This window comes from Nelumbo lutea, chromosome 5 (genome assembly GCF_056320005.1).
Source record: "Nelumbo lutea isolate HS-2025 chromosome 5, American lotus-T2T, whole genome shotgun sequence".
Lineage (NCBI taxonomy): Eukaryota > Viridiplantae > Streptophyta > Magnoliopsida > Proteales > Nelumbonaceae > Nelumbo > Nelumbo lutea.
The window spans coordinates 25,031,364-25,057,873 of NC_142688.1; the positions used below are offsets into that span (position 1 = coordinate 25,031,364).

General features: G+C 36.4%; 2 protein-coding genes and 1 pseudogene across 4 annotated transcripts; 2 read left to right on the forward strand and 1 right to left on the reverse strand.

Annotated features, from left to right (window-relative positions):
• The first annotated feature begins 3,436 nt into the window (after positions 1-3,436).
• Positions 3,437-11,759, forward strand: LOC148851098 (serpin-ZX-like; annotated as a pseudogene). The gene is made up of 2 exons (XR_016099568.1): positions 3,437-4,568; positions 11,370-11,759. The product of XR_016099568.1 is annotated as a serpin-ZX-like (transcript).
• Positions 11,760-13,191: 1,432 nt separating this feature from the next.
• Positions 13,192-18,968, forward strand: PDE135 (Xanthine/uracil permease family protein). 2 transcript variants are annotated; one of them, XM_088946443.1, is made up of 14 exons: positions 13,192-13,687; positions 14,424-14,521; positions 14,628-14,804; positions 15,309-15,409; positions 15,525-15,600; positions 15,693-15,752; positions 15,851-16,035; positions 16,143-16,239; positions 16,364-16,450; positions 17,103-17,161; positions 17,591-17,682; positions 17,766-17,843; positions 18,038-18,198; positions 18,504-18,968. In XM_088946443.1, exons 1-14 carry the CDS (start codon positions 13,540-13,542, stop codon positions 18,720-18,722), a joined length of 1,638 nt encoding a protein of 545 aa, XP_088802569.1. In that variant the 5' UTR covers positions 13,192-13,539; the 3' UTR covers positions 18,723-18,968. The 2 variants fall into 2 exon arrangements, with proteins under 2 accessions (XP_088802569.1, XP_088802570.1); XM_088946444.1 differs by lacking the exon at positions 13,192-13,687 and adding an exon at positions 13,912-14,116.
• Positions 18,969-19,936: 968 nt separating this feature from the next.
• Positions 19,937-23,451, reverse strand: LOC148851100 (putative disease resistance protein At5g04720). The gene is given in 5 exon segments (XM_088946445.1): positions 19,937-20,846; positions 21,298-21,509; positions 21,637-21,992; positions 22,132-22,521; positions 22,619-23,451. Coding segments are annotated over 5 exon segments (2,505 nt in total). The 5' UTR covers positions 23,342-23,451; the 3' UTR covers positions 19,937-20,022.
• Between the last annotated feature and the right edge of the window lie 3,059 nt (positions 23,452-26,510).

A 26,510-nucleotide genomic window follows, 5' to 3' on the forward strand; every position in this document is an offset into this window, starting at 1 on the left:
AATTCAAAAGATTTAAACGTAAAAATTAAATTTGAATTTTAAAAATTAAAATGACATTATTAAAAAATAAATTTATGACATAAAACATTTTAGACTAGGAAATCTATAATTTTTCCACTTTCTTGTATTAAAAATGATATATAAAATATAAAATGTTAATATATAGCTATGGTGAGGTAGTGGTTTTGGTTGATTTGCAAATAGCCAAAGTGAAACTGATCCAACCTGGTTGGGTTGAAAAATTATTGAACCAAAGTCGATCGAAAATACTAAAAAACTGACCAACTCAGATCGAGTTGATCAGGTTGGTTAATTTCATCAAGTTGATGAACAACCCTAGCTGAAATTAATATCTCACTAGTTTTACATTAAAAGAAGCAAAACAAATTATGGTAGAGTTTTTGCCATAAAAGAAGATGAAAATAACTAGTGGGGACTTGTGTGATGCACATAATTTGTTAAGCAACAACTAAACAATAGAATAGAAACACATAAGAGTATACAATTGTTTTCTAATATTTCCAATTGGCTTTGGTTCAATAATTTCCCAACTCGACCAGGTTGGATCAATTTTGCTTTGGCCAGTTGTAAACCAACCAAAATTAAACGATATAACCATAGATATATATTAATATTTTATATTTTTAAATATAATTTTTTTTTAAATAGGAAAGTGGAAAAGTTTTCATATTCTTAGTCTAAAATATTTTATATCACAAACTTAATTTTTTAAGTTTAAATTTTTTGAGCTGAATGACCAAACAAAAAATCAACTCAAATTGATACAACCCATGTGAACCAATTTTCACAAATGGTTAGTCCGTTTCAAGTGACCAACCAACTCCCCAACTTGACCAGGTCGATTTGGTTGGCCAAAGACAAACAACCTATGACCGAATCGAAGCAACCCATGAACACTATTAATTTCAACTAAATTAATAGGCTAATATCTAATAAATATTAGTAGTTTAGTCTCCAATAATTATTAAAAATTTATAGAAAAAATACACAATTATTAAAAATATATTGATCATGAAAATATAATAAATAAGTAATAAAAATACAATAATTACAAAAATATATTAAATACTAAAAATGTATGAAATTAGTCAATAAATAGTATAATCTCAAATAATAGTTTAATCTCTAATAAATATTAATTAATACAAAAATAAAATAAATATAATAAATTAAATTCAAAAAGTTAAATAGTAGAAGTTTAGTCTCCAATAATTATTGAAAAATTTCTGTTAAATAACAAGAACATAAATTTATAAATAATTATTGAAAATATATTTATCAAAACATAATAAATAATTACTAAAATACTATAAATATTAAGTTTAGTATACACAATTATATAATAAATATAGATTATGATTTTAAATTTATTATTAATAAATATTATTTTTTGAAAGTAATTTTCTAGATTTATTAATTGATATAAGTTAAATTATTTATTTGTAATATTATTTAGTTATTTAAATAGTATCATTATTTAAAGTTTAAAATATTAATTATTTATTGTATTTAATAAACCATAAAATTATAATTTATACTAGTATTACATAATTTCATTATTAATTTTGTTGTTATGTTATAATTATTTTTCTACTTTTAAGAAGTTTTCTAAGTTTGTTACACAATTTTGTTATTTTAACTATTTAAAATCTAGTTATGTTAAATATTTCATTATTTAAAATATTTAGTTATGTAAAAAATTTAAATAATATGTAAAATATTTAAATAATATGTAAAATATTTAAAATTTTTGTTATTTGAATTTTAAAGCTATTACATAATATTAAATATTTTATTATATAATTATTTAGATATTTTTAATATTATTTTTTATTTTAATAACACTTAATTGAATAATCCAAAATAAAATTTAAATTATTTTTAATAAATATTTTAAAGTTATTATATAATTTTGTTAGAACATTTAAATAATTTCTTAAAATTTTTAATTCAAACTTTCTTTAGATAATTATAGATAAAAAGTGGGGGAGAGAATAAATAGGAATTACAAATAACTTTGGAGAGAAACTCTCTCCTAAATTAGAGATAATTTAGGAGAAATTGAGGGAGGTAATCTAGGAGAAACTTAGTAGAGGAGATTATTTAGGTTAATGGAAATGTGTATGGAAAGATAGAGAGATTTTAGGTAATTTTTTATGGGAAAGGAAAGTATGTCATTGGTTGTTTAAAAGAGGAAAATTGTCCAAAACTCACCAGACTAACGATTATTAATATATTACCATTTTACCCTTCATAGAAAAATATAAAATATAAGGTAAATTACAAAGACCCCCTGAGCTTTAGCTATTAGACAAAGACCCCTCTTGGCCGTTAAGACAAATGACGGAAAGCATTAAATTATAACTTTTTCTTGCCCTTTTTCTCTTAAAACCTATTTAACCTATTGTTTTCCTTCTTTTTGAGTTTCACTTCACACACCATGATTATGGCCTTGATGTTTTCCTCCCGATTGAAGCTGCTTAGACTAAAGTACAAAAGGGGTCTTTGTCACAAAAAAAAGTATAGGGGGGATTTTGTTACTGACCCCATAGTACAAGGGGGTCATTGTAATTTACCCTAGAATATATACGCATGGGGTGTATGATTTTGTTTTCCAAAAAAGAAAAAATCAAATGTCACATAACGGTTTTTCATTTCAAGCAAGCAAAATTATAAGTAATGGCCAATTACATTAAGAAATGAAAGCATTAAGCATTTTAAGAAAAAAACTTCTCTTGATTTTGTAAACACGGCATCCACGATATTCCCTTCCCTGATCACAACTTTGATGGCAAACCCCATAATATTTGCCGTGATCTTCCTCCCTTCTAGCACCAGAGACCGGCGAGGCTTACCACAGAAAGTGAGGAGTGCTAGCACAGTAATCCATGTCACCACGGTTGCAGGGACGACAACGGCCAGCGCTACCACCATAGAAAGCAAACCGAACACAGCATTGAAGAGCACCTATGTGTAAAGAGCCGGCCACCCAGTAGCTCCAGCTCCATTAGAAGAAGTGGAAGAGACGTTGGAATTGTACCAAGACATAATGAAGGAGGTTCCATGATGAAGACAGAAGAAGAGTGTACACCAACACCAACAGGCATGCCCATGTTCTTCATTTGATGAGGAGCTAATTTGCCCTTATTCCTCTTCCTTCTTTTCTCCTTCAGAGTCTTCTGCCACTGAAGCTTGATTTCTTCTATTCATTAGGTTGATTTGCTCTTTATTTTATTCTGATTTCCGAGGAGGGTTTTGGATTGGATTGGATTTCCTGGGGACTGGGGTTCTGTTGTCTCTTCAAGACCTCACTTTAACCAAGCCGGGCCACTTAGAAGTCATAACAGAACAGTGAATAATTTTTTTTATTCACAACCCAAAAATTTGAAGAAGAAAGCAATCTAATCTCCTCCAAAATCAAGATCTAAATCACATCCAATATATTACAATTCCTAAAGAAACAACAAATATATATAAATAAAAGAAGAAATAAGAAAAATCCTTCATTTCTATTCTGCTCTGCTGATTTGCGAAGCAAAGCAAAGAGAACCCAAAAGAAACGAAACCCTTTTTTGGGTTGAGAGTGAAGAGAGAGAGACTGTTGATGACTGGAAATTCTAAGTGGCAGAGAAAGAGTGAAGATCGGCAAAATGAGAGAAAAACCCTAAATGAGTTTTTTTTATTTTTTTCTAATTCTCCAATCAGGGGCAATTTAGTCATGCAAATTATATTTATGCTTATGTGGACAACTTCTGAATATTAACTGTCCAAGGTGAGTTTTGAAAAATAAAAAGTCACTGACGTGGTGAATTTACGTTTTGAAAAGTTAAAATGAGTTTCCCTACATAATATTTAAACAAAAAAAAAAAAAACAGATTAAGATGGTCCGCGACTGCTTGCTACGTACGCAAATCTCGGATGCAGCAGGTCGATTCACACGACAGGAGAAAAGTAAAAAGCTTATGTTCATTGATCAGAGAAGACATCTGTTCTTTGATCAGAGAACACCACCTAAACCTAAAGTCAGCGATGTTGCATTGCCCTGTCCGAATATCTATTATCAAAAACTCTGTCCGACCTGCGCTTTAAAATCAACTCCGCTTCAGTCTTTTTTATTTTTTCAACAATTCGAGCTTTTTACAGGAAGGGAAGAAGAAATGGATCTTCGAGAGTCGATAAGCAACCAAACTACTTTCTCTCTAGAAATCGCGAAGAGCGTATTGTTGAAGGAAGGGAAGGACTCGAACCTTGTCTTCTCTCCTTTGTCAATCCATATCGTCCTGAGCCTCATCGCTGCTGGATCCAAGGGTCCAACCCTAGACCAGATTCTTTCGTTCCTGAGATCGAAAAGTAATAACGATCTCAACTTATTTGCTTCTCAGCTTGTCTCTCTTATATTAGCTGATGGCAGCCAGAGTGGAGGGCCTCTTTTGTCCTTCGCCAATGGTGTCTGGACAGAAAAATCTCTCCCTCTCAAACCCTCTTTCAAGGGGATCGTCGATACCGTTTACAAGGCAACAGCGAAGCAAGTAGATTTCCAATCAAAGGTTAGTCTTTTCCTTTCTTACTCGCTTCAAAAGTGTGCCCTTCAAGTTTCAATTTTTAATTAAGAAGTTGTCGAAGATGGTGTAGTAGTTCATTTTGACAGTGCCGTTGCAATCTATACGAGTCTGCTTGCAAAGGAAGTTAGTTAGTTACGAATTAGAATTGCGTGGGTTCAAAGCAGTGGGTTATTTGCCTTTTTTTTTTGTGTGTGTGTGTGTGTGTGTTTCGTTCATTGTTCATGCTACATAATCGTCATGTGGGCTCTGATAATCTGTGTCCTTTTTATCTTGTCGATTACTATAGTAATTTAATGTCCAAAGTTTTCGAGTTAGATATTAAGATGTTTATTGAATTTATCTTGTATAAGTGATTTAGCATTGGGGTTAGTTGTTGAAGAATTGATTAATGACCTATCTTGTATAAGGAAGGATTCTCTCCCATTCTTTCTCTGAGGAGCAAATCTTTGAACCGGTACTGGAAGTTGCTCTTTCCCGTACGATTCAAAGGAAGTCAAACCTCCCGCATAGAAAAGTGAAATCAAGAACGAGCCCGTAAACTTTCATGCAAGAGCAGAGAGCTAACTCTGCTATAGCATCCAACCTATAACTCTCTCCTACAGTAGTATATCAACTTGCATTGGAACTCAAAATAAAACACAGGGGCTAAATTTATCCAGGGGAATACCAGGTATGTTAGTTTCTAAAAGGAGGCGCACAAAGAATCTGAGAGGCTGGAGGATAATACTGTTCAGGGGTATTGTTATGGAACTATGAATATGAAATCCAAAGAGTGCAGTCTGCAAGGTATAATGGTTTTGGAAACTATATATTTTCAAACTTTATATACAAGTCTGGGGACTGTAGGATAGTAAATCATCAGGTCTTAGATTTGATAATTAGGTTTTCTTGAGAGAAAGAACAGGTCTTTCCATGGATTTAGGAGTTCAAATGAGGTTACTTAGAGATTTAGGGAGTTTGATAAGCAAAATTATGCTTGGATGCAGAGGATAAGTAATATGTAATCTATTTTTGTTTCCTATTCTTGCTGCTCTGAGCTCCTAGAGGATAGGGGGCTTTGTACTCTTCGGCCTCTGCTCACCTTGGTGAGCAGTTGGGTTTTTCTGGTTTAGTGGAAAAGCTTCAGTTATTTTTCAAAAAACAAAAAAGAAAAAGGTAGCCCTTGGAAATGAGAAGAATTGCAGTGTTTCTAAGTAAGTTCAAACAGAAAAGCAAATTCAAACTACAAATAAGCCCAATACAATTGTTCCCTGATTGCTCCTTGCTTTGCTAGACAGTCAGCCAAAGAATTTGCTGATCTCCCCACCCATTTAATACTTACAGCTGAGCTCCTTATCAACCACTTAAATTTTCTACTTTCACTCTTAAAGCTCCACACAATAGACTCGGGGTTCCGCAGCCCGCCCACTACCACCTTGGATTCCCTTTCGATTAGTAGTTATTGCACACCTAGCTGAACTGCAAGCTGTACACCCTAGATGGCAGCTAATAATTCTGCCCTAGTAAAGTTCCCAATCCCTAGGAGACCCGAGTAAACGAGAACCATATTTCCAAATTCATTCCTCAGCACCCCTCCCATTCCGGAGGGGTTTGAATTACCTTGACTGTTACCATCGAAATTCAGCTTCAAAAAACCTGCAAGAGGGTGTTCCCAACTAATACTGATTCTAGTCTTTAAAGAGGAGCAGCTTGCTACTTTTGACCAATTCCTCCATATATCATTAATGGAGGATTGGTGAAATGAATCCAGGAACTTTAGTCACCATATCACCCTATTAGAGGTGTAAATTGGGCCATGCCGAGCCAGCATGGCACGGCCCGCAGGCTGGCACGGGCCTTGCTGCCCATCCCCAGGGATAACTTGGGGGATCTGTCCAGCATGGCCCACAGCCCGTGTGGGCCCAGACTGTGTGCCGGGCTTGGGCCATGTCACAGGTTCTAAGTAAAAGTGTAAAACTAAAATATTTAACTTTCCTTTGGGCTTTAGGAACTATTTGAAAAAATAAGAAATGGGAAATCTAACAAATAAATGAAAAAAATACTTAACCAAATAAGAATGGAATAACAAATTGGAAGAAAAATAGGAATTTTATTTCACTTAAATTTGAATGAAATAAGAGAATTGGAATATGGAATAAATTAATAAAATATAAAAATACAATATAGTTACAAATCGAAAATACAAAATTACATTGTTAAAAAAATAGCAAACAAATTAAATAAAATTAAAACAGAATTTACAATAATTTGAAAAAATGCTATACAACTATTGTTCATGAATCATAACTTTCATCATCTTCTTCACGTGAAATATCGGGTGTAGTGTCATGCCCTCCTTTTTCTTATAATCTGTCTTCAGCATCCAGCCAATCTTTAAAGCAAATGCACATCTCTATACTTTCATCATTCATACAACTTCTCTTGTCGCCCAATACCCTAGTACCTGCACTAAAACAAGACTTTGATGGAACTGTAAACACCAGAGGGGTTAGTAGATCACGTGCCATAGCGGCAAGAACTAGATAATTTTTTGAATGTTCACTCCACCAAGCTAAAATATCAAAATTATTTGTTGCCTCACCTAAAGAAGAAAAATTTGCTTGTAAATAAAAATGAAGTTTAGTAAATGAATTTGTTGAGGTAGAAAATTTCTGCCTCCTACTTGTTAAATAAAAAAGTTTTTCTCTTCTACTACTGGGTTCATGTTCAGATTCAAAAGTAGAATATGCAACTGTACAACTTGTAGAATTATTTCGTGTTACTTCAGATCCTTATAAAGTGTACATTTTATTAATTTTTTCTTTTTTTATTTTCAATTTCAACATTCATATTTTCACAATATGTTTCAAGTAAAATATCCAAACCATCTTTCCTAATTCTAGGATCTAATATTGTACCTAAGCAATAAAGAGGAGAAATGTTCTCCCAATATTTTTTAAATTTATTTTCCATTATTTCAACAATATATTTAAATTGTGAATTATTTCTATATTTTGCAAAACAATCACTAGTCACCATTAATTGATAAGGTAAATTACAACTAGTAGGAATATAAATACCCGATAATTCATTAGTTGCATCATAAAAATGTTTAAAAAAATCTCTTATACAAATTGCCAATTTGCCATTTCCTAGTCTTCCTCAAATATAATATCATTAGGCATTTTTGCATTATAAAAATCAGTAAGAATTTGTTTATGAGAAATACAACTTTCTAACATACCATAGGTAGAATTCCATCTATGTTTAACATCTAATATAAAATGTTTATATTTTAAACTATAATTTTGATATAAATATTTAAATTCTTGTTTTTTTGCTCTAGAACTTTAAATATATATAATACAATTTCTAATTTTAGAAATATGAGTAGAAATAATATTTAAAGCATCCTGAATACATAAATTTAAGATGTGACATGCACATCTGATATGAAATAATTTACCATTTAAACATGACTTTAATTGAGATTTTAAAATATTTATTGCAGAATCATTATTACTAGCATTATCAAAACTAATAGAAAATAATTTATTCTCAATTCCATAAGCATGTAAAGTATTTAAAGTGCTTGCAGCAATAGCTGGGCCAGTGTGTGGCCATTCAAGCCTAGTAAAACTTAAAATTCTTTTATTTAAAAGCCATTTTTCATCAATGGTGGGGGGGTCCCCAACGGCTAGTTCTCGAGCGGGCCGCGTACAGGCCCATGGGCGGCATGGCACGTGCAATCGTGTTGTGTCGTGCCGGCCCGTGGACTCCGAACCCTTGGCCCAGCACAGCCCACACGGTCATGTCGGACCTGGCACGGCCCGATTTACACCTCTACTTGACCCTATGCAGAATGCACTCCTTCAATTCTTGTATTTCCCTCTCCTCCTGAAAGGTAGCATTTCTTTCTTCCCACACTGTCCATATCAGCACAGCTCTAGCACACCTCCACATGATTCTTTCTCTTTTTTGACACCATGGGAAGGTAAAATGGTCAAAAAGCAAGCTTACTTCTGCTGACCTATTCCAACTACACCCAAACATCAAGAAGAGCCACTCCCATAACTCTGCAATAAAGGAACAAGATATTAGTACATGGTAACAATCCTCGCCATGAGATCTGCAAAGGATACACCATTTAGGTGAGATACAAAGGAAAGGTCTTCTCTTTTGAAGAATATCTAAGGTGTTTGTTTTCCTATAATCAGTGCTGTTGCAAGGTATAGAAGTGATCAATTTAGGGACTTTGTGAAGGAAGGGAGCAAGTTCCAATGGGATAAGAAACTGGATGGAAATGAATACTGAAGAAGGGAAGAGATATATTCTAGAATGCAGGAGCAACAAAGGAGGCTATCTAGCTTTATGTGAATTTTTTGGGAAGGGTAAGAAGCAGCTAGTATGCTTTCCTGAAGGAAGACAGGGACTGGGTTGGAAGGAAGGTCAAAAGTGTGGAGGACAAGGCTTCAGACTGGAGCACAGCAGATCTTATGCAAGTGATAAAAAGTGGTGAAAACTCTGCCTTAAAAGCTGTAAAAGAAAGGGATATGAAGGACTACCCACTAGGAGTCGGGTGTGATACGTTAAAGCCTCACATGCCAGCTACTAGGAGTTGGAACAAAACATTTTTTTTTTTTTTTTTTTTTGAGAAGAAAGTAACTGTATTCATTAGAAAACAGAGGCAAAATATACAAGGGGGGATGTGCATGAAACAACAGAACCCACTTCACAAAAATTAGTTGGGTAAAGTATTGTTGCTATAAAAAAAAAATCCTATGCAAGACTTGAGTGGGTAGTAAGGCTTTGGGAATATGCAAATGAAAGAAAGAAGTTCAAGTGGTTGTCAAGGGGTATGGTAGTAAGGCTTCAGTGGGTTAAAAGAAGTGCCAACTCCTTTGCTGATGCTTTAGCTAAACAGGGGGGGTAGGAAAGGCTCAATATTTGTGGGCTTGCTTGTAATTTTTGTTTGTACTTTCGCTGTCCTTGAGGAGGGCTAAGAGAGTTTACCCCTTCTCCTATGACCAAAAACAAAAAAAATCCTATGCAAGCTGATAAAAAAAAATCCTAGCTTACCTGCTTTTGCTAACTCATCCACCAACCTATCTTAGAATGTAATGATTGGCTGCTAGGATGTCTCTGGCTTCATCCAAAAGGTGGGCTACTCTACAGGAATCACTTCTCCACTCCCTGGTATACTCGGTTTTTCAATTAAGTGGCAGCAACTTGAATCTTCTATGGAATTCCAAAAGGCAAAAAAAAAAAGTATAGGGTGAATACTTGGAGGGCTATGTATCTACCAGTAAGTAAATCAGAAAGGTCAAAGGAGGAAAAAGAATCAGTTAAGGTATTGATAGAGTCAACTAGATCTAGGTCTTGAATAGGGTTTGTAGCTGTATGGTTGTGGGAAATAATACTGGTTTACTTTCTATTGGAAGAACTAAATTCAAAAATATTGCAATGAAGATTGATTTGAGGTTAAGAAACTAGAGACTTTCATGCTGAATAGTAAAATTCTTTAACAGAAATAATCTAGTTATGATTTCAAGAATTTGACAAGTCAAGATTCAGAAGTAGAATATGAAAGAGAATTTCAAGATTTAAGGACTTCCATCTTAAACAGCAAAAAGAACAAGAAACTAAACCATGATAATATCAAGTCAAGTGGTGTATTGCACCATTTGATGCAAATCAAGTGTGGGAAGAGTACTTTAAAATAAAAGAATTTTATTCGATTTGTTAATGAAGAAAGAAGTTTCTTTTACAAAAAAAAAAAAAAACAACATGCTTTTTTAGATATCATTGCTTTGTAGGGTATTCAAAAGACTACTTTTGTGCTATAAAGGCATAAAATGATTCACCCCAAGCTTTTCTATCCGTTTGTTTTGGATTTAAAAAAATCAGAAGGATATAATTCCCAATTATATTACCCTGATTTGCATCATATTTTGGCATAACTCTTCCAAGTACATATAATGCAAGGTCTTCGAGTAATAAATCAAATAAGTTTTTGAACTAAAGTCAAAGCACTGGGGCATACTCTAAGCTTTATATCTATACAAAAAAAGGGCAAAAGAGAAGAATAAAACTCTGAAACTTTAACTAATTTGGATTCATCAAAAAAAAAAAAAAACTTCAACTAATTTGGGTTGAAATTTTAATAGCTGCCCTATGAATCAGGTATGGACCTTCTTGTATCCCACATTCTCATTACCACCATCTGATATGGCATGACTGAAAATCTTGTCAACCATAAAAGTCTCCTATTGTTTAATGCATTGAAAATACACTTAGAAACTCATGACCTCCTAGTTCAGATTTCTTAAACCAGTCCTATAACTGTGGCTATTCGAACTCAATATCTTCAGTTTTACATTTTATTTATCCATGGTAGTCATCTAATTATAGGCCTATTTCAGGAAAGTCTAGAAATTCCAGGCATAAATGGTGTGAATGAGTACTACAAGTATTTTCAATAAGATTCTGTAATCACCTCCATCCTTTCTCTCTCTGACCCACTCACCCACCCAGACTTGATCTGTTGAACACACTTGCCAGACTTGATATTATGATATAGTTAATTATACTTGAATACAGATATCTGTGCATAGATACTGCTAGAATCGGTAGTAGTCCTGCATAGGCATGTGAACACTGGTTTGTGCTTAAAGACATCCGGTACCTGTATGCTAAGTTCTTTCTAATGAGCATGAAAAAATTCCACGCTCTGTATGATCTTGTATTTATGTGAGGGATGTGATGATGATGTTACTGACTATGCTGTTGATGGTAATAATGGTGAAGGCAGTTGAAGTGGCTAATGAAGTCAACTCATGGGCTGAAAAGGCGACCAGTGGGCTCATCAATGAGGTCCTTCCAGCAGGATCAGTTGACAACTCAACTAGACTCGTCTTTTACTAGGGACATAGACTTTGTAGCCGACCATCCATTCATGTTCTTGATCAGAGAAGACATGACTGGAGTGGTGGAATTCATCGGGCATGTGCTCAATCCCTTGCAAGGTGCTTAAGTTATGGGCCAAACTAGATTTTAGTAGATGTTAGGTAAATCGAACGTGGATGGAGTTGGTCTCTAATCTAATATTCTAATGCTATACTGTCTTCTTTTTGTACTCCATATAAAGTACTATGCAAACAAACACTTATATATATAAGATAGTAAGTATTACATGCACATGCAAATAAAGAATTAACAACTCTCTCTCTCTCTCACACACACACACACACACGCATGGGTTGATTGAGGATTTAGTTACAGTAAGCCGATGTTATTATGACAACAGAAATTGTAGATGAAGTTTCACAAGGTTCCACTTTCTCCATCTAGATCTAGTCGGTGCCGTCTCAACTCTCAAGGGAAGCAGCACGACCTTCCTTGAAAGTTGAAACGAGGGAGCCCCGGCCCCGGCCATCGGGGGGCCCATGTCGGTGCCGCCCTTCTTGTTTGTACAAGACACGTCTCTGTATTAAATATTTATCGGGAGGATTTTCACTATGCAGAACGAGGCGAGGTGTCCCCTGTGGCTGTGGGTGGGCCCAGAATCTTCATGAAACCAGCTGCGGTCCACGTCCACGTGACTGATCACCCTGCACGTAGCAATTAAAGGTGCTTTGCAGATTACAACAACAGCCGGAGTCTATTGGTCAATAGGTCAATGGAATATGAAAGGTTCGATCACTTTGATGCACAAAAAAGTATTCGTAATATACAATTAGCCACTTGGCTACGTGCAGGAAGGAGAGAGAATAGAAGCAACATGATTCTTCCTCAATCCAGAGATCATCCATCTCAATCTATCCAGTGTGGATGCGCGTGGCACGGAGGCAGTGGGACTATAAACTAGAAGATCTAGTTCTGCCTTTAAAAGACTGTTACGTAAAGAATTAATTCCCCATATACCAACTCTCTCGGAATAAATGAAATGATATAAATCTACAAGATCGCCTGAAGCTGACCTCTGACGAGCTTGGGTCCGATACAAGCTTTAAACTTTGACGTGCCGGGCCTGAATATTTTAATATTGGCAACACCTTCCTCCCCTAATCCCCATTGGGACCCAGCGATTGCCAAAATTATTAACCCTTTCGATCTTAAAAACTACGAGATGCCACTGGTTTTGTAGTGGGCTGTGAAACTGAGGGCACTGATTGAGTATGCGTTAGCTGATCCAAATTACAAGTTTATGATTGACGTAAGACATTATCTTTGGTTCCAGGGGCCGCTATCCAATCCTTGCGTTCAGCTACTGCGATACTTCTGTACTGCGATAGATTAACCTCCAAAGCATAATGAAGAAGAAACTTCATGAAGTTTGGAGAAGATACATGTCGTTGAAGTGACAAAAAATTCTTGACAGCATCAAATCGTCCGGACCTCAGAGTTGGGTTTCAAGGGAAATTGACAAAGCAATATACGTAACATGCGCGCTTCGCTTACCATCCACATATTGGTTGATCTGCAGCCACTGCCACTGTAGCTGGTAGCTTCACTTGGTTCCATCCAAATGATAATATCATGGCATTATCGTGATTCACGGGAAAATCTAGACTTTTTTGAAATCAAATGCTTCTAACGTCTGTAACTTCCTAGAAGTCAGTGGGGATATGAACCAAACGCGCTTTGCCCATTCTAAAATTTTCTTCCATTTTTTATATCCCTTTTGGTCTCTTGATCCAGGGCATAGAGTATGGACAACCATAACGTTATTCAAGTCTAGCTCCTTAGTCCTAATTTCTCTCTCTCCTGTCTTTGTCTCCCTTTTTATTTTTTATTTTTTGAAAAGCTTCTTTTTCTCATATTTTCTTTGGATTAATGAATGCTTGAATATTCGATATATTTATATTTCTTAGTGTTGAAGATTCCCCCACTCTACAGCTTTTGATCTCGTTTATCTTATCGTTGTTTGTGAACAAGAAGGAGAAGGTAGTTTCAGAAGCACAAGATCATCAAAACAATGGTAGAGACAAACCAATCTCAGCCAGTTGTACCACCACCAGTGGTTCTGCCACCACCGTCACTGTCAGCACCGAGAGCGCCAACTTTTCCTCCACAGGAACAGCTTCATCAACTCGACTTCTGCATCCACTCCAATCCTTCATGGCGTGAGTTCTTTATTTTTCTTCTCTGTCATCTTTCTTTCCCTCCTTTTGTAGTATTTTGCTTAGTTCTGCTTTTGGACTTTGGTTAGTACTGCTGCACTGCACTAACCACTGCCATCAAATCTTTCTTGGGACTTTTCATGTCAGTGGCTGTTCTATGCTTCTTTTGATGTTTTATACTTCTTATTTGGATTTTCTGCAACTTGGGTTTCCTTTTCTGATTGACTAATGCTCCATCATCACGCTATTCTAGTTTTGGAGTTCTCTACAGTCCATCCCAAGCTCTTTTGTCCCTCCTTTTGCTATACCTTCTGATACTCTGCTATTATTTCAATTCTCTTCTTTCGTTTCTCTATTACTTGTGTCTGTTAGAACTCCGCGTGTGGGATGATGATGTGCAGAAATTATCTTCTACTATCTTCTTTTAACTAGGTTCTTGTGTACCTCTTTTCAGTTCATACCACTTTATCTTAGTTTTGTTGGTCACGTTCTTATCTTTTTTTCCGTTCAATTTAATTTTTATTTACTGATTTTAACTATCTCCTTAATTCTTGTTTATTGTTGTCGTTGTTATGTTTATGTTATACTACAAATACTCTTGAGATTTTTAACCGAAACTCTTCAAAAACTTACCTTCTTCTGTTACCAGAATTTTCTCTCATTATTTATTTATTAGTTATTTGATGGAGGTTTCTGGCTCTTCCTGAACTTATTGTCCTTACTGGATCAAACTTTACAGCTGAATCATTTCTCCTGGCTTTCCAACACTACATCGTGATGCTTGGAACAACTGTCATGATTACTTCTTTCCTTGTACCTCAAATGGGCGGCAGTCATGTAGGTTTCCTCATCTGGCATATAATTCGATTATTGACAGTCAGGTTGCTCTATTCAGACGCAGAAACTGAAAACTAATTCTAATTCTGATGAAATTATAAATCAGGGTGATAAAGCCCATGTGATTCAGACTTTGTTGTTTATGGGAGGAGTAAATACACTTCTTCAGACATTTCTTGGGACAAGACTTCCTACAGTGATGGGTGCATCTTATTCTTTTGTCATACCAGTGATGTCGATCATCAATGATTTCAACGATAGTACCTTCCAGAATGAGCATGAGGTATGCAGAATATAAGTAGAAGAGTTGGATCAAGGCACTTCATGACTGAATGTACTCTTGACTTTAATGATCGCAGCTGGGTATATTCAATGGAAATGTACTATAAGTAATAACCTTTGAAATCACATATGTATCTGCATGTTGGCTTTAGCTATTTGTTTTAAATAGATTTGTAATGTGCCACTACCTTGACCTTCAATTCTTTTTTTTTTTTTTTTGGAGAATAGATAACAGAAATTCTATTAAAGATAATGAAAGTACTACCTTGACCTTCAATTCTATCTCCTACATGTTTGAGTGCATACGACTCGTAAAACCATAAGCACTGAATTCTGTTCTACCAAGGCAATTTTCTGCTTCAATCTGTGCAAAACATTAACTTGCAATGTTATGAGTATTGCCACAGATAAGGGGCTATGATTCATGGTTCTCATAATTCACTGATGTCTTTGCTTGGGACAACTAGAAAGAAATTTTACTTATGCATTCTTATGATGCATGCAGAGATTCATTCATACCATGAGAACTATTCAAGGATCTCTGATAATCTCTTCATTTTTCAACATCTTGATTGGGTATAGTAAGGCATGGGGAAATTTCACAAGGTAGAGAATTATGTTCTTGATGATGAAGATAAACATGTTTTCTTCTTCTGAATAAGGTCAAGACCTGAAATTAGGACTTGTATTGTTTCTTACCATGTATTTGGTTCGTTTGCAGGTTCTTCAGTCCTGTTGTTGTTGTTCCAGTGGTCTGTGTGGTGGGTCTTGGTCTGTTTGAGAGGGGCTTCCCACAGGTATTTAATTCTCTCATAAACTTCGTTGCCAGGTTGCCAAAAACTGTGTAGGTAAACTTGTTAGCTAGTAAGACTTTGATTGACCTCTTCAGGTTGGACACTGTATGGAGATTGGTCTGCCAATGCTAATTCTACTGGTCATCTGCCAACAAGTAATGCGTCTTAGCAGATTTGTCGTATATTTTATGAACATTCTCTTCTAGAAACTATTTAATAAAAGATTGAACTCAAAACTCTAATATTGCTGCAGTATTTGAAACGCATCAACAGGAGTGCACATGCTGTATTTGAGAGGTTTGCCTTGCTTTTCTGCATCGCAATAGTATGGGCTTTTGCTGCTATACTCACTGTAAGTGGTGCTTATACTGATGTCCGGGAGCAGACTAAGATTAATTGCCGCACTGATCGTTCATATCTAATATCATCAGCTCCCTGGTATCCTCCAGTTTAAGTGTTCAACTTGCTTCTATTTTTCTCTGTTTTACCTATTAGAGGAGTTGGCTTTTAATTTTAGGCTGTTACTTTTGCTCCCTTGATTACAGGATTAGAATTCCATATCCTTTTCAGTGGGGTGCACCCATCTTTCGAGCAAGCCATGTCTTTGGCATGATGGGGGCAGCTTTTGTTTCATCATCTGAGGTAAGCTCTGTTTTCATTCCTGAGGTTTATTCTCAGTACTCAATTATCATTTTTAGCTAATTTTAGATTAAGAATATATGTTGTGTAAAAAACTTTTATACTCACCTTATCATCTCAAATGCAGTCAACTGGAACATATTTTGCAGCTGCACGGCTTGCGGGTGCTACTCCTCCTCCTGCACACGTACTTAGTCGAAGCATTGGTCTGCAGGTTTGTTGCTGGATAAAGAGATTCCTTGATTTGTTTTAGTTTTCCTCTTTGAATTTTTTATTTTCTTTTTCTTTGTTCCCAAAAGTGAGGGGTTGTTGTTATGTGTCATATCTGAGAAGGAATTCACAATTCAAGTGTCTGACAAGTGACAAACATCAGAGTTTGTCTTGCATGAGACCTATAGTAGTGAACTGGCCTCTTCATTCTTTATATAGGTGTACACTGTATGGATTTAAAATTGTTTAAACAGAACTAATGGCTGGAGCACACCCATATGCACAAGACTGTTGGTAGACATTCAGTATGCATGTATTCACAAGGAAATTATTTAAGGATGGCTTGTCCTGGGTCTGATGAAGACTTGACTGGTAGTCTAGATACTAGCATTTTGGATAACAAAGATAATATTTTCTTATGAGATCAAATGAAGAACATTTTAGACACATGATATTTGTTTGAAGAGTTAATTCATGTCTGAAAATGGAAGAGAAACCCCATGTGTATTAATTCATGAGTCAGACATCCGAAACCTTCATGTTTCTTAGTAAGTAATCAAATAATAATGTATGCACTAATTTTAGAAGGTTTTGTTCAGATAAATAGAAAATAACATGCTTCTCCTTACACAAGCCTTATTTCTTTGTGACTGCAGGGTATTGGCATGCTGCTTGATGGGATATTTGGAGCTGCTGTTGGTACTACTGCATCTGTGTAAGGACATACATAAGCCTATAACTAGTATATCCAGTCTGCTTTATGTGACTGCTCAAGCTTGACTAATCTTCTCTGGCAAATAGTAATCCGGAACTGATAAAAGTGAAGACAGTGAAAAATGTTTTTTAGACGACTAGAAGCACATTGAGATTGTATTATTATTACTTTGTAACTGTTGCAACCAAGCATAAATGAATTTAGTTTTCTTCCCTAGTTTATAGGCATGTGAGTGAATATCCTTCTTTCATTTCCCAAGAGAAAGATAACTAGTTACTAGTGTCCTTCCTAGCTCTCTAGTTGACCATTTAAAAGGGATAAAGAAAGCAATATTCTTAGATTTTTTTGCCTTCTCTGAATGGAATCATTAACAGATAATGTAAAGTTTAAATCATCGACTTCCACTGATAGAATTAATTTCCCTTGCAGTGAAAATGTTGGCCTTCTTGGACTGACCCATGTGGGAAGCCGAAGAGTGGTGCAGATATCAACTGCTTTCATGATCTTCTTCTCTATATTTGGTTTGTTCTGACTTCCAAGAAATTAGAACAGTTAGATATTTTCGAATCTTTTGATTAAAGTATACTTTATTTTTCTTTATCAGGGAAGTTTGGAGCTTTCTTTGCATCGATACCTTTCCCTATATTTGCTGCCATATATTGTGTTCTATTTGGACTAATTGGTGAGTTTACAGCCCAAAAATCAGACAATTTGTATGTTAAGCAGCAATACTGCCATTTGTGAAAATAATAATATATAATTGAAAAAAAAATCTTTTTGGTATTCCATAGATGAAGAATAATCACTTCCATCAATATCATAGTTCTGATCCTCGTTCTATTATATGAACTTATTTTTTTTTTTTATCTCTTGCAGCTGCTGTTGGGATATCCTTTATTCAGTTTACAAACAATAATTCAATGAGAAACCTCTACATATTGGGCCTCTCTCTGTTCCTGGGAATTTCCATTCCTCGATATTTTATTGAATACTCTTCTTCGGCAGGCCATGGACCAGTTAAAACAAGTGGTGGATGGGTGAGTAATATAGTCATCAGAGATGTTTGTTCCATAGCCAGATTTGCATCATTTTGAAACACTGATGCTTCCAGGCGCCACCCTGATTTTCATCAGGGAAAAGGTGCAATTTTTTAGATTGCAACAATCAAAAGGGCATTTATTTAAATTGGGATTTGAAGTGTTTTTTCTTTCTTTTTCTTCTTTTTTTTTTTTTGTAAATTCCAATCCTCATCAACACACATAAATTGGCATTGCTAGACTTTTAGCATCTGTATAAATTGGGTATCTGAAAGTAATCCATCCCTTTGGGAACATGCTTGCAGTTCAATGACATATGGAATTCAATATTCACGTCAGCTCCAACCGTGGCCATGTTAGTCGGAACGCTGCTTGATAAAACGCTCGATGCCATGCGCACAGCAGATGACAGAGGACTGCCTTGGTGGGTACCCTTCCAGATGAGGAAAGGAGATATGAGAAATGAAGAATTTTACAATCTTCCGCTGAGGATACATGAATTTGTCCCCACCAGATTCCTGTGAATATTTCCAGATGTTCTCTTGTTATTTCTTTCTTAATTTTGATAACAAAGAAAGTAACATCCTTGTCTCTTAGATGCAATTCTCTTGTCTTTTCCCCTACCCTTACCCTCCAAGGTAGAAAAGTATGGGGATGAGAATTTTTCTTTCAGGAGCCAAGAGATGCTGACATTTGGCAACACTCCTTCCGCCGAGGATTGCGGTTGGCATGTGGCTTACAAGTGTTCCTCTAAAATCCCCCCCCCCCCCCCCCCCAAAAAAAATAAAGAAACATAGAATGAGAATTGAGAAAAAGGCACTTGCTGACATAGGGGTCATACTAATTAATAGTCTGCTCTAATTTTTTGCCCCGTTTCGGAGGGCTGAATGTTTGGTTGAGTTGCTTTACTTGAGCTGAGCTTCTTTAAAAAAGTCATGAGAAGAAACTTCAACTGAGAGTCAACTAAACGACTGAACAATAATCAATCACTTTGGGCTCTCCTGACTTTTATCAGACACAGCGTATCGGCTTTCCAGGTGGGCTTGCCTCATCTTGCAAAGGCAAAAGCAGCAATGTGAAAGCCCTCGTATATGAGCACATAAACATTAATGATCTAAGGGCTCTCCAACGAGCCGGTGATAGTAACATTGGCTATATTTGTGGATGTTGTTTGTACCTGAGCTTTCACGACGGCAAGCGGCCACTTGACAACCTCATCCTTTAAATGAAGCTGGTAATCTAATGGCAGCAAAGGCAGGCAAGGATGAAGGTGTTGAATTGGTAAAATCCTATAAAGTATGGTATTGTTTTCACGATACTAGGGCGTTTCATCCAAAGGATTGACCATATTTGTTTTACTAACTTACCCGAGTTCCTTGCTGGAAGCCATGGCGTTGGATGGTGTTGCCTCCTCTGTGAAAAGTTATTTGTATTTTTTCTTTGTTTTTTGTTCACAGAGTGCTCAAATGATCATACAGATCCAATGATCCAGAATTTATGATCTTAGCGTGGCGTGGGGATATATGTTGAGTCCCAATATGTCCAACCGCTCTCTCTACTCTACTAGATTCCCTCTTGTTCGAGTCTGAAAGATATCATCTCCATGGTGACATCTGATAATTTGAGGGTGCATTTCATGTCTGTGTGACCTGGACTGCCTGGACTGAAATGGAAAAGTAATTGTCAGTTCTAAGTTCTACCTCACTTGTACAAATGTTAGAGATCTAAGGCATCAGAATATTGGGAATCCTTTTTGTTTCAATTTGAAAAAAAGTATGTACAATGAATACCACCACAAGGTGGCAATGGACGTAATCTCTTTCCCTACTCTGCAAGCCAGTCCAGAGTAAAGCATTCTTGCGCCACCTGAACCCGAAGATCTGGTAATGTTTTGACACCTTTCCACAACCAAGCAATCTCTTCATCACAGATGACACGTCGTAGAGACCGCAGTGACCCAATAGACCGGGGTAGATTTATGATCTGCGCGCACTCCCACATGTCAATCTTCTCCAACCTAATTAACCTACCAATCCTTTCAGGGAGGCTCCCCAGGTTTACACACTGAGAGATGTCAAGATAACTCAACCTTTCCAGCTCACATATCCCTGGAGGAAGCTTCATTAAGCTTGGACAAGCATATATCCTCAAAACCCGCAGAGATTTCAGCCCTCCCAGCCCAAGTGGAAGCTCTTGCAGGCTGTGGCAATTGGTGATACTCAGACTCTTGAGTGAATAGACATTACATAGGCTTGATGGCAATTCAGTAAGATCGATACAATGGTCCATGGTGAGCTCAGAGAGCTGAGGGAATACTGAAGGAAGATCTACCCCATCAAGACCTTCACTAACCTTGCAGAGGACCAGGGAGATTTTGTGCAAGTTACGCAGAGGGTAGGCTATTTTGTTTAGTTGAGGGACAGTAACCTTTTCCAACCAGAGGCTTTGTAAATTTCCCAGAGAGGATAGTATGGATGAATTATGAAGGACAGCATTTACAGTATCATAGTTTATTAACACTAAAGCTCGGAGCTCTGGCATCCTCTCAATAAAGGGAGGCAAGAAATACTCCTTCGCAGAGAAGTTCAGAATGAGAACCTCAGCCTTTGGGAAGTCCATATGGAACCAGTCCAGCTCTTTCATTTCACCTATATTAACACAGAAAATTCTAATCAAACTAAGCATAGAAAACTGATTATAAATACTAAGTACATTGGTAAAAATTGACCACCCTTCTGGTTGTCTGTGTGTTGCTCAATTAGGCTGCATTTGTTTTCGGTGTAAACTGTCATACATCGATGGAGTTCAATGCCAATGGGTTTAAAATGAGTGAACCATTGGAAATTTCTTAAGTGTGATAATCGATGTAAAAGTAGATTGATGTAGTATTTACATCGATTACCGATGTAAAACTCAACTGTGCATGAGGTTTACACCAATTTTCAATGTAAAACTTACACTCCAACCAAATGCATGAAAATACAGACAGGGAATGGAGTTTTACACCGGTCCGTCTTTACACTGAAAACAAAAGTAGCCTTAGGCTTTTTCAAGAAAGGGCTTTTCTGCATAGAATTTCATCAAAGAAAACAGCCATACCTGTATGGATTGAGACAATCTGGGCATCAAACGGCTGATCCACACCCCTTCTCCATTCCTTTGGAAGCCTGTCTTCTCTCCTTGGCATAATCAGTCGCTTCCTTTTGTTTAAGCTCTCAAGCACCCCCTTTTTGCTCAAGTGAAGTGCCAAGTCTCTCAACACATCATGCTGAGTAATAGATATCTCACAGGAACTACTAATGTCTCCAGTCCTAATCCAGAACAGAAACAACACAGATAACCCATTTAACTCACTTCTAATCATTATTTGCCAGCATATAGGTAAAATAGATAGTTCTAGTTTGAAGTGTTAGAGCGAACAGAGTCATATTTACATACCTTGCATCTTTCACCAAAGTCAGGAGATTTTTATTTGAAAGCTCAGTAAGTATGGCAAATGCTTCTTCCTCATCAAGGTCATGGATCTCGACCCAAATATTAATAAGAATGTCAAGAGGAATTTTTTTGTCCTCAGGAAAGCAACCCAAGTCTAGGAAGCACTCCCTAACCTTTCCTGGAAGGTACTCTATGCTAATTGCCATTCGTTCAAGTAATTTCATCTCATAAGATTCACAGATGGATTCACTTCGAGATAGCCTGTTCTTCACACTTATCCAATACATTTCCGGTTGATCCCTTAGTGAAGCCCCAATCACTTTTAGAGCCAATGGAAGCCCTTTACACTCCTTCACAATCTGTTAAATTCAGATTCAAACATCTATAAACAGAGTTTCCAGAAAGCCAAATTTTAAAATAAACAAATGTAATTGAGCACCTACTGAAAAAATGAAATGGAATTATGTAAATAAAATATGCGACTTTTTTCAATTATACCTGCTCTACCAATTTCTCATTAACAGCAAATGGGATGCCCTTTTGTCCAAAAGCAGAATAACAGAACAGGGACATAGCTTCATCTTCTTTAAGCAGTTCAAGTTCATAAATCCTATCAATCCCTGATGTAAATTTGAACCTTGAAACCACAAGGATTTTGCATCCAGGAATTCTAGAAACTAGATGTACTAGCTGTTCGAGTACATGAGGACACCAAACATCATCCAGAACCACGAGGCTTCTTCCAGTAACTATCCAGTTATATTGAGCTTTCATTTGTGGAATCGGAACGTCGGGAACACCAGAACCAAACGTGTGGTTTCCTGTAATACCTTTCCAAAGTTTCTGCTTCAACTGCTCCAAATTTGGGGACTGCGAGACTGTTAAGATCTTCAACTAAACAATTAATCTAGAAACCAAAAATACAACAGAATTATTGAGTATCCGAAAGGGCTATATAGAAGAGGGAAAAATGAAAACCCAGAACAGATGAATTCTCTAAAATCGTTTTAGAAAGAAAAAAACGGAACTAGAAAAACTTACTTCGAACTTGTTCATCATTGCAAATCTCTCTCGCCAAAGTCGTCTTACCACTCCCTCCCATCCCCCAAATCTCAACAACCCTCAAATCATCCCTTCCGATAATCATATCCTTCACCTTTTTCTTCCCCAAAACCATCGCAGCTCCAAAATTCACCGAACCATCCACATCCATCTCATCCTCTTCGACCCTCTTCACAGCTTCCTCCAACCACCGGTCGTCGCTCACCCCTATCTTTATGGCGGCGAGCCGACCTTCAAGGCGATCGAACCTCTCAGCCGACTCGAACCTCAAATGGTGGACATCGGCTAATATATGTGCCTGCATAGGACCCTTAATGAAGTTCTCCACCTTCTTCTGGAACTTCTCCATTTTCCTAGCCAGCTGCAAGTTCTTGTAGACGTGCCATCGACTGGAAGCCAATACCTTCCTACAGAGTTCCGACCCCTCATTAAGAATTTCGGAGATGCGGTCGAGTTGTGATTGCCGCACCTGGGGCAATTCGACGCCGGAGTACTTGATCTCCTGAATTACGGGCAGCAATTCCTCTACGTATGTCATCAGCTGCTCTGCATTGGTTTTGCAAAGAGTAGACCGCTTGCATATTGCTATGAGTTGTTTTATTAGCTCTGTAGCGATTTCCCCTGCAAAGAAATCGGTCACCGCCATGGACGGCGATCAAGCATCGAAGAAGCTATCCAGCGAGCGGTGGTGTATTTTGTCCGATTTCTTGGAAGAACTCTCTTATGTAGTAGTGTATGCAGTCTGCAACTACGAAGGAAAACGAACTGGAGGACGTTATTTGCGAATTCGGATGAGCTGAACGCTTTCGCTGTTCAGGGGGCTGTGGAACCAATAATGAGATGCCACGTCAGTAAAAAAATTCATAACTTTATTATTAAATTATTAAAGGTGCGGGTGGGATGTATTTTATTACTGGCGTGAAACCTTATTATTGGTTTTCACAATCGATTAAACAGCTAAATTTTACTCGTTATTTGCTTAATAGTTTAAGTAAATTCCAACTGCCCCTTATAATTTATGGTAGTCGGCAATTTAACCCCTTTTTTCTTTGTTATCTTTTTATCAATCCCTCTTACTTTCATATAAGTAAGCGACTGAAAAAATCGACAAGTGCTGATCAAATCTTGATACATCGTTTAGTTTTAGATGGCTTAAATTAATTTTGGAGATAATTTAAATAGGGAAGTTTATGTTGTATAAATTTCCCCCTGAAGTAAAAAAAAATGATGAAAGTGAAATATTATATATATATATATATATATATATATATATATATATATGAAATACGAAACAATAAAAGGTAAATAGATGATATGATTTTTTTTGGACTATTTTAGTAGTTGAGAATATTGAAATAGTAAGTTAAGAATATAGAAATGAGTGGTTTGGTTGTAATAGAGAAAGTGATGATGAGAATGATGAATGAGGTAGAACTAAATGTAAAGAGGTAGTGGGGGTTGAAATATATATAGGTGCTGGAATCGATTCCAACTGGTTGATTGATCTTAATTAGAAAAAAATGTCATTTTGATGATGGCATGGTGAAGGCAATGAATAATGAATTGATGGAATGGGAGTAATGAGCAAGTTATTGGTGGAATTGTTGAAGTAACCACCGAGAGAGAAGTAAAGATGGTAGGATGTATGGTTTAAAGTATCAGCATACTATTCATTATTTTTTGGGGATTTTTAGCTTGCACTCCACCTTAGAATTCAGATTTGAACTGTAAATTTACAACAATTTAAATTTATGAATAGTTCCACCTATAATACTTATATCCATTGATGAACTAACATCAATTCCAAGCTGGCACCTACCCTCAACTGTATGGTGGAGCTAGGATTTCAAAGGTTGACTGAATGGTAAAAACCCCTATTTTTTATGTATTGTGTGTGGTAAAGCCTGAATAATTTCACCTTTCAATTTATTTAAAGAGGGTATAGAACATTTTTTATCAAATAATAATAATAATAATAATAATAATAATAATAATACCTCATGTTTCATGCATGTATGACCAATACATATATCAATATTTTGAAACATTTAGTAGTGATGCTTAATTTTGATTAATGGAAAAGTTCATATGTTTTACCAATGTGAAAATTCTAGCACAACACTAGAATGGCCATTAATTCAATTAGAAGGGTGTACGATGGATGGTTTTATTTTCTAAAAATGAAAACAACTAGGCTGTCAATGGGTTGGTTTTGCCCTGCTCAAACCAAACCAAATCAATTATGTCAGTTTTGATTTATAATTTTTGTCCTGATTAATAATTGGGTCGTTTTTTCATATTTTATGTTTGAAATGATAAATTTGATAAATAATATTAATTTAAAATAATTAATTTATTCATATATAAATAATTTAATGTGTTTATTATCATTTTTATTAAAATTATATTATCAAATTTTAAAATAAATATAATAAGTCATTGGACATATTAATTGGGATGGATGGTTATGGTATGTGTGATTTTGTTCTGATTTATAATCTATTCGGAATTGGGACCACCCTGTCTGGACTTAGGCCCAACCCGTTGATAATTCTTAAATAACTGTCACCAGCAAATAAATGTATTGTTTTTATTAACAAGACAATAGTTTTTTTTTTGGTTTTATAACCATTTACAATGTTTTTTCTTTGTACTCATCATTTACAGTGTTCGGCACCCCTTATTGTGACCACATTGGTGAATCATTGATGCACTTGTTTGGTATGTCTCATCAATGGCCACGATCATTTAAAATCTTGGATCACTTGGATGGATGGTTGGGATCAAGTGACCACTCAAAATTTTATAGTAGAGACACGGAATTGGGGTAATTCGCCTTATCCCATTACGCGGGGCGGGTGAGATTGAAAATGTGGTACAAGGATTTCAAAATAGAAGCGTAAAAATCCTTTGAAGTCAATCGCAGTGGTGTAATCTCACTTCTCGCGCTTGAATTATGTTGTCATCAGATTCATTGGATAAAGAGAGAGGTGGATATGCTGCTCTAACGCGTACGCGCGCCTACGCGGCATGGGAGGGTGGGAAGTCAAGTGAAGGATTGCAATTTACAAAACGCCAAGGACGTGACGTGGCAATATGAGTGTGAACGCACCATTAAAATAGTGCACGGTCAAAAGTCAAAATGGTTCAACACCTTCAACTTCAACCAAGCGTAAACGATGACGCCTGATGATGGTACGACGTACCAGTGACCACTGTGCACTGAATGCCTGGTTGACTGACAAATTTACAGTAATGTCCTCTTAGGAATGGCAATTTTTCGAGATCGGCCTCATTCACTGCAAGGCCCGAACAGCCTTTACAGCCTTGCATCGGGAACATCTCCGTACTCCTATGTTTTATGGGGAGATATTTGGTTGTTCGAACGGATCTTGCACTGACTGAATCCCATTTCCAATTTTTCCCATTCCGATAAAGACCCGTTTTTCCGATCCAATGGGTCAAGGATAGGGATTTTTATGATGGAGCATGAATGGGGATGGGGTTAATAAGAATTTTTTATTGGGATTAGGATCAGGGATGGGGACTGAGGTCTTTGTCCTGCCTTGAAGTTTAAAATTTTTATTTATTTTAAATAAATTTATTTTTCAAAAAAATTATTATCTAAAATAATTTTAAGGAGTCGAGTCCCCACGAGGAACCCATCCCCGTCAGGAATTAGGAATGGAGGACAAAATTTATCCCCTATGGGGATCAGGGATGGGAATGGGGTAAATTTTAGAATCGGGGGTCGGGATAGGGAATATGGTCCCCAGCCCGAACCTACCATGTTGCCATTCCTAGTCCTCTCTTGT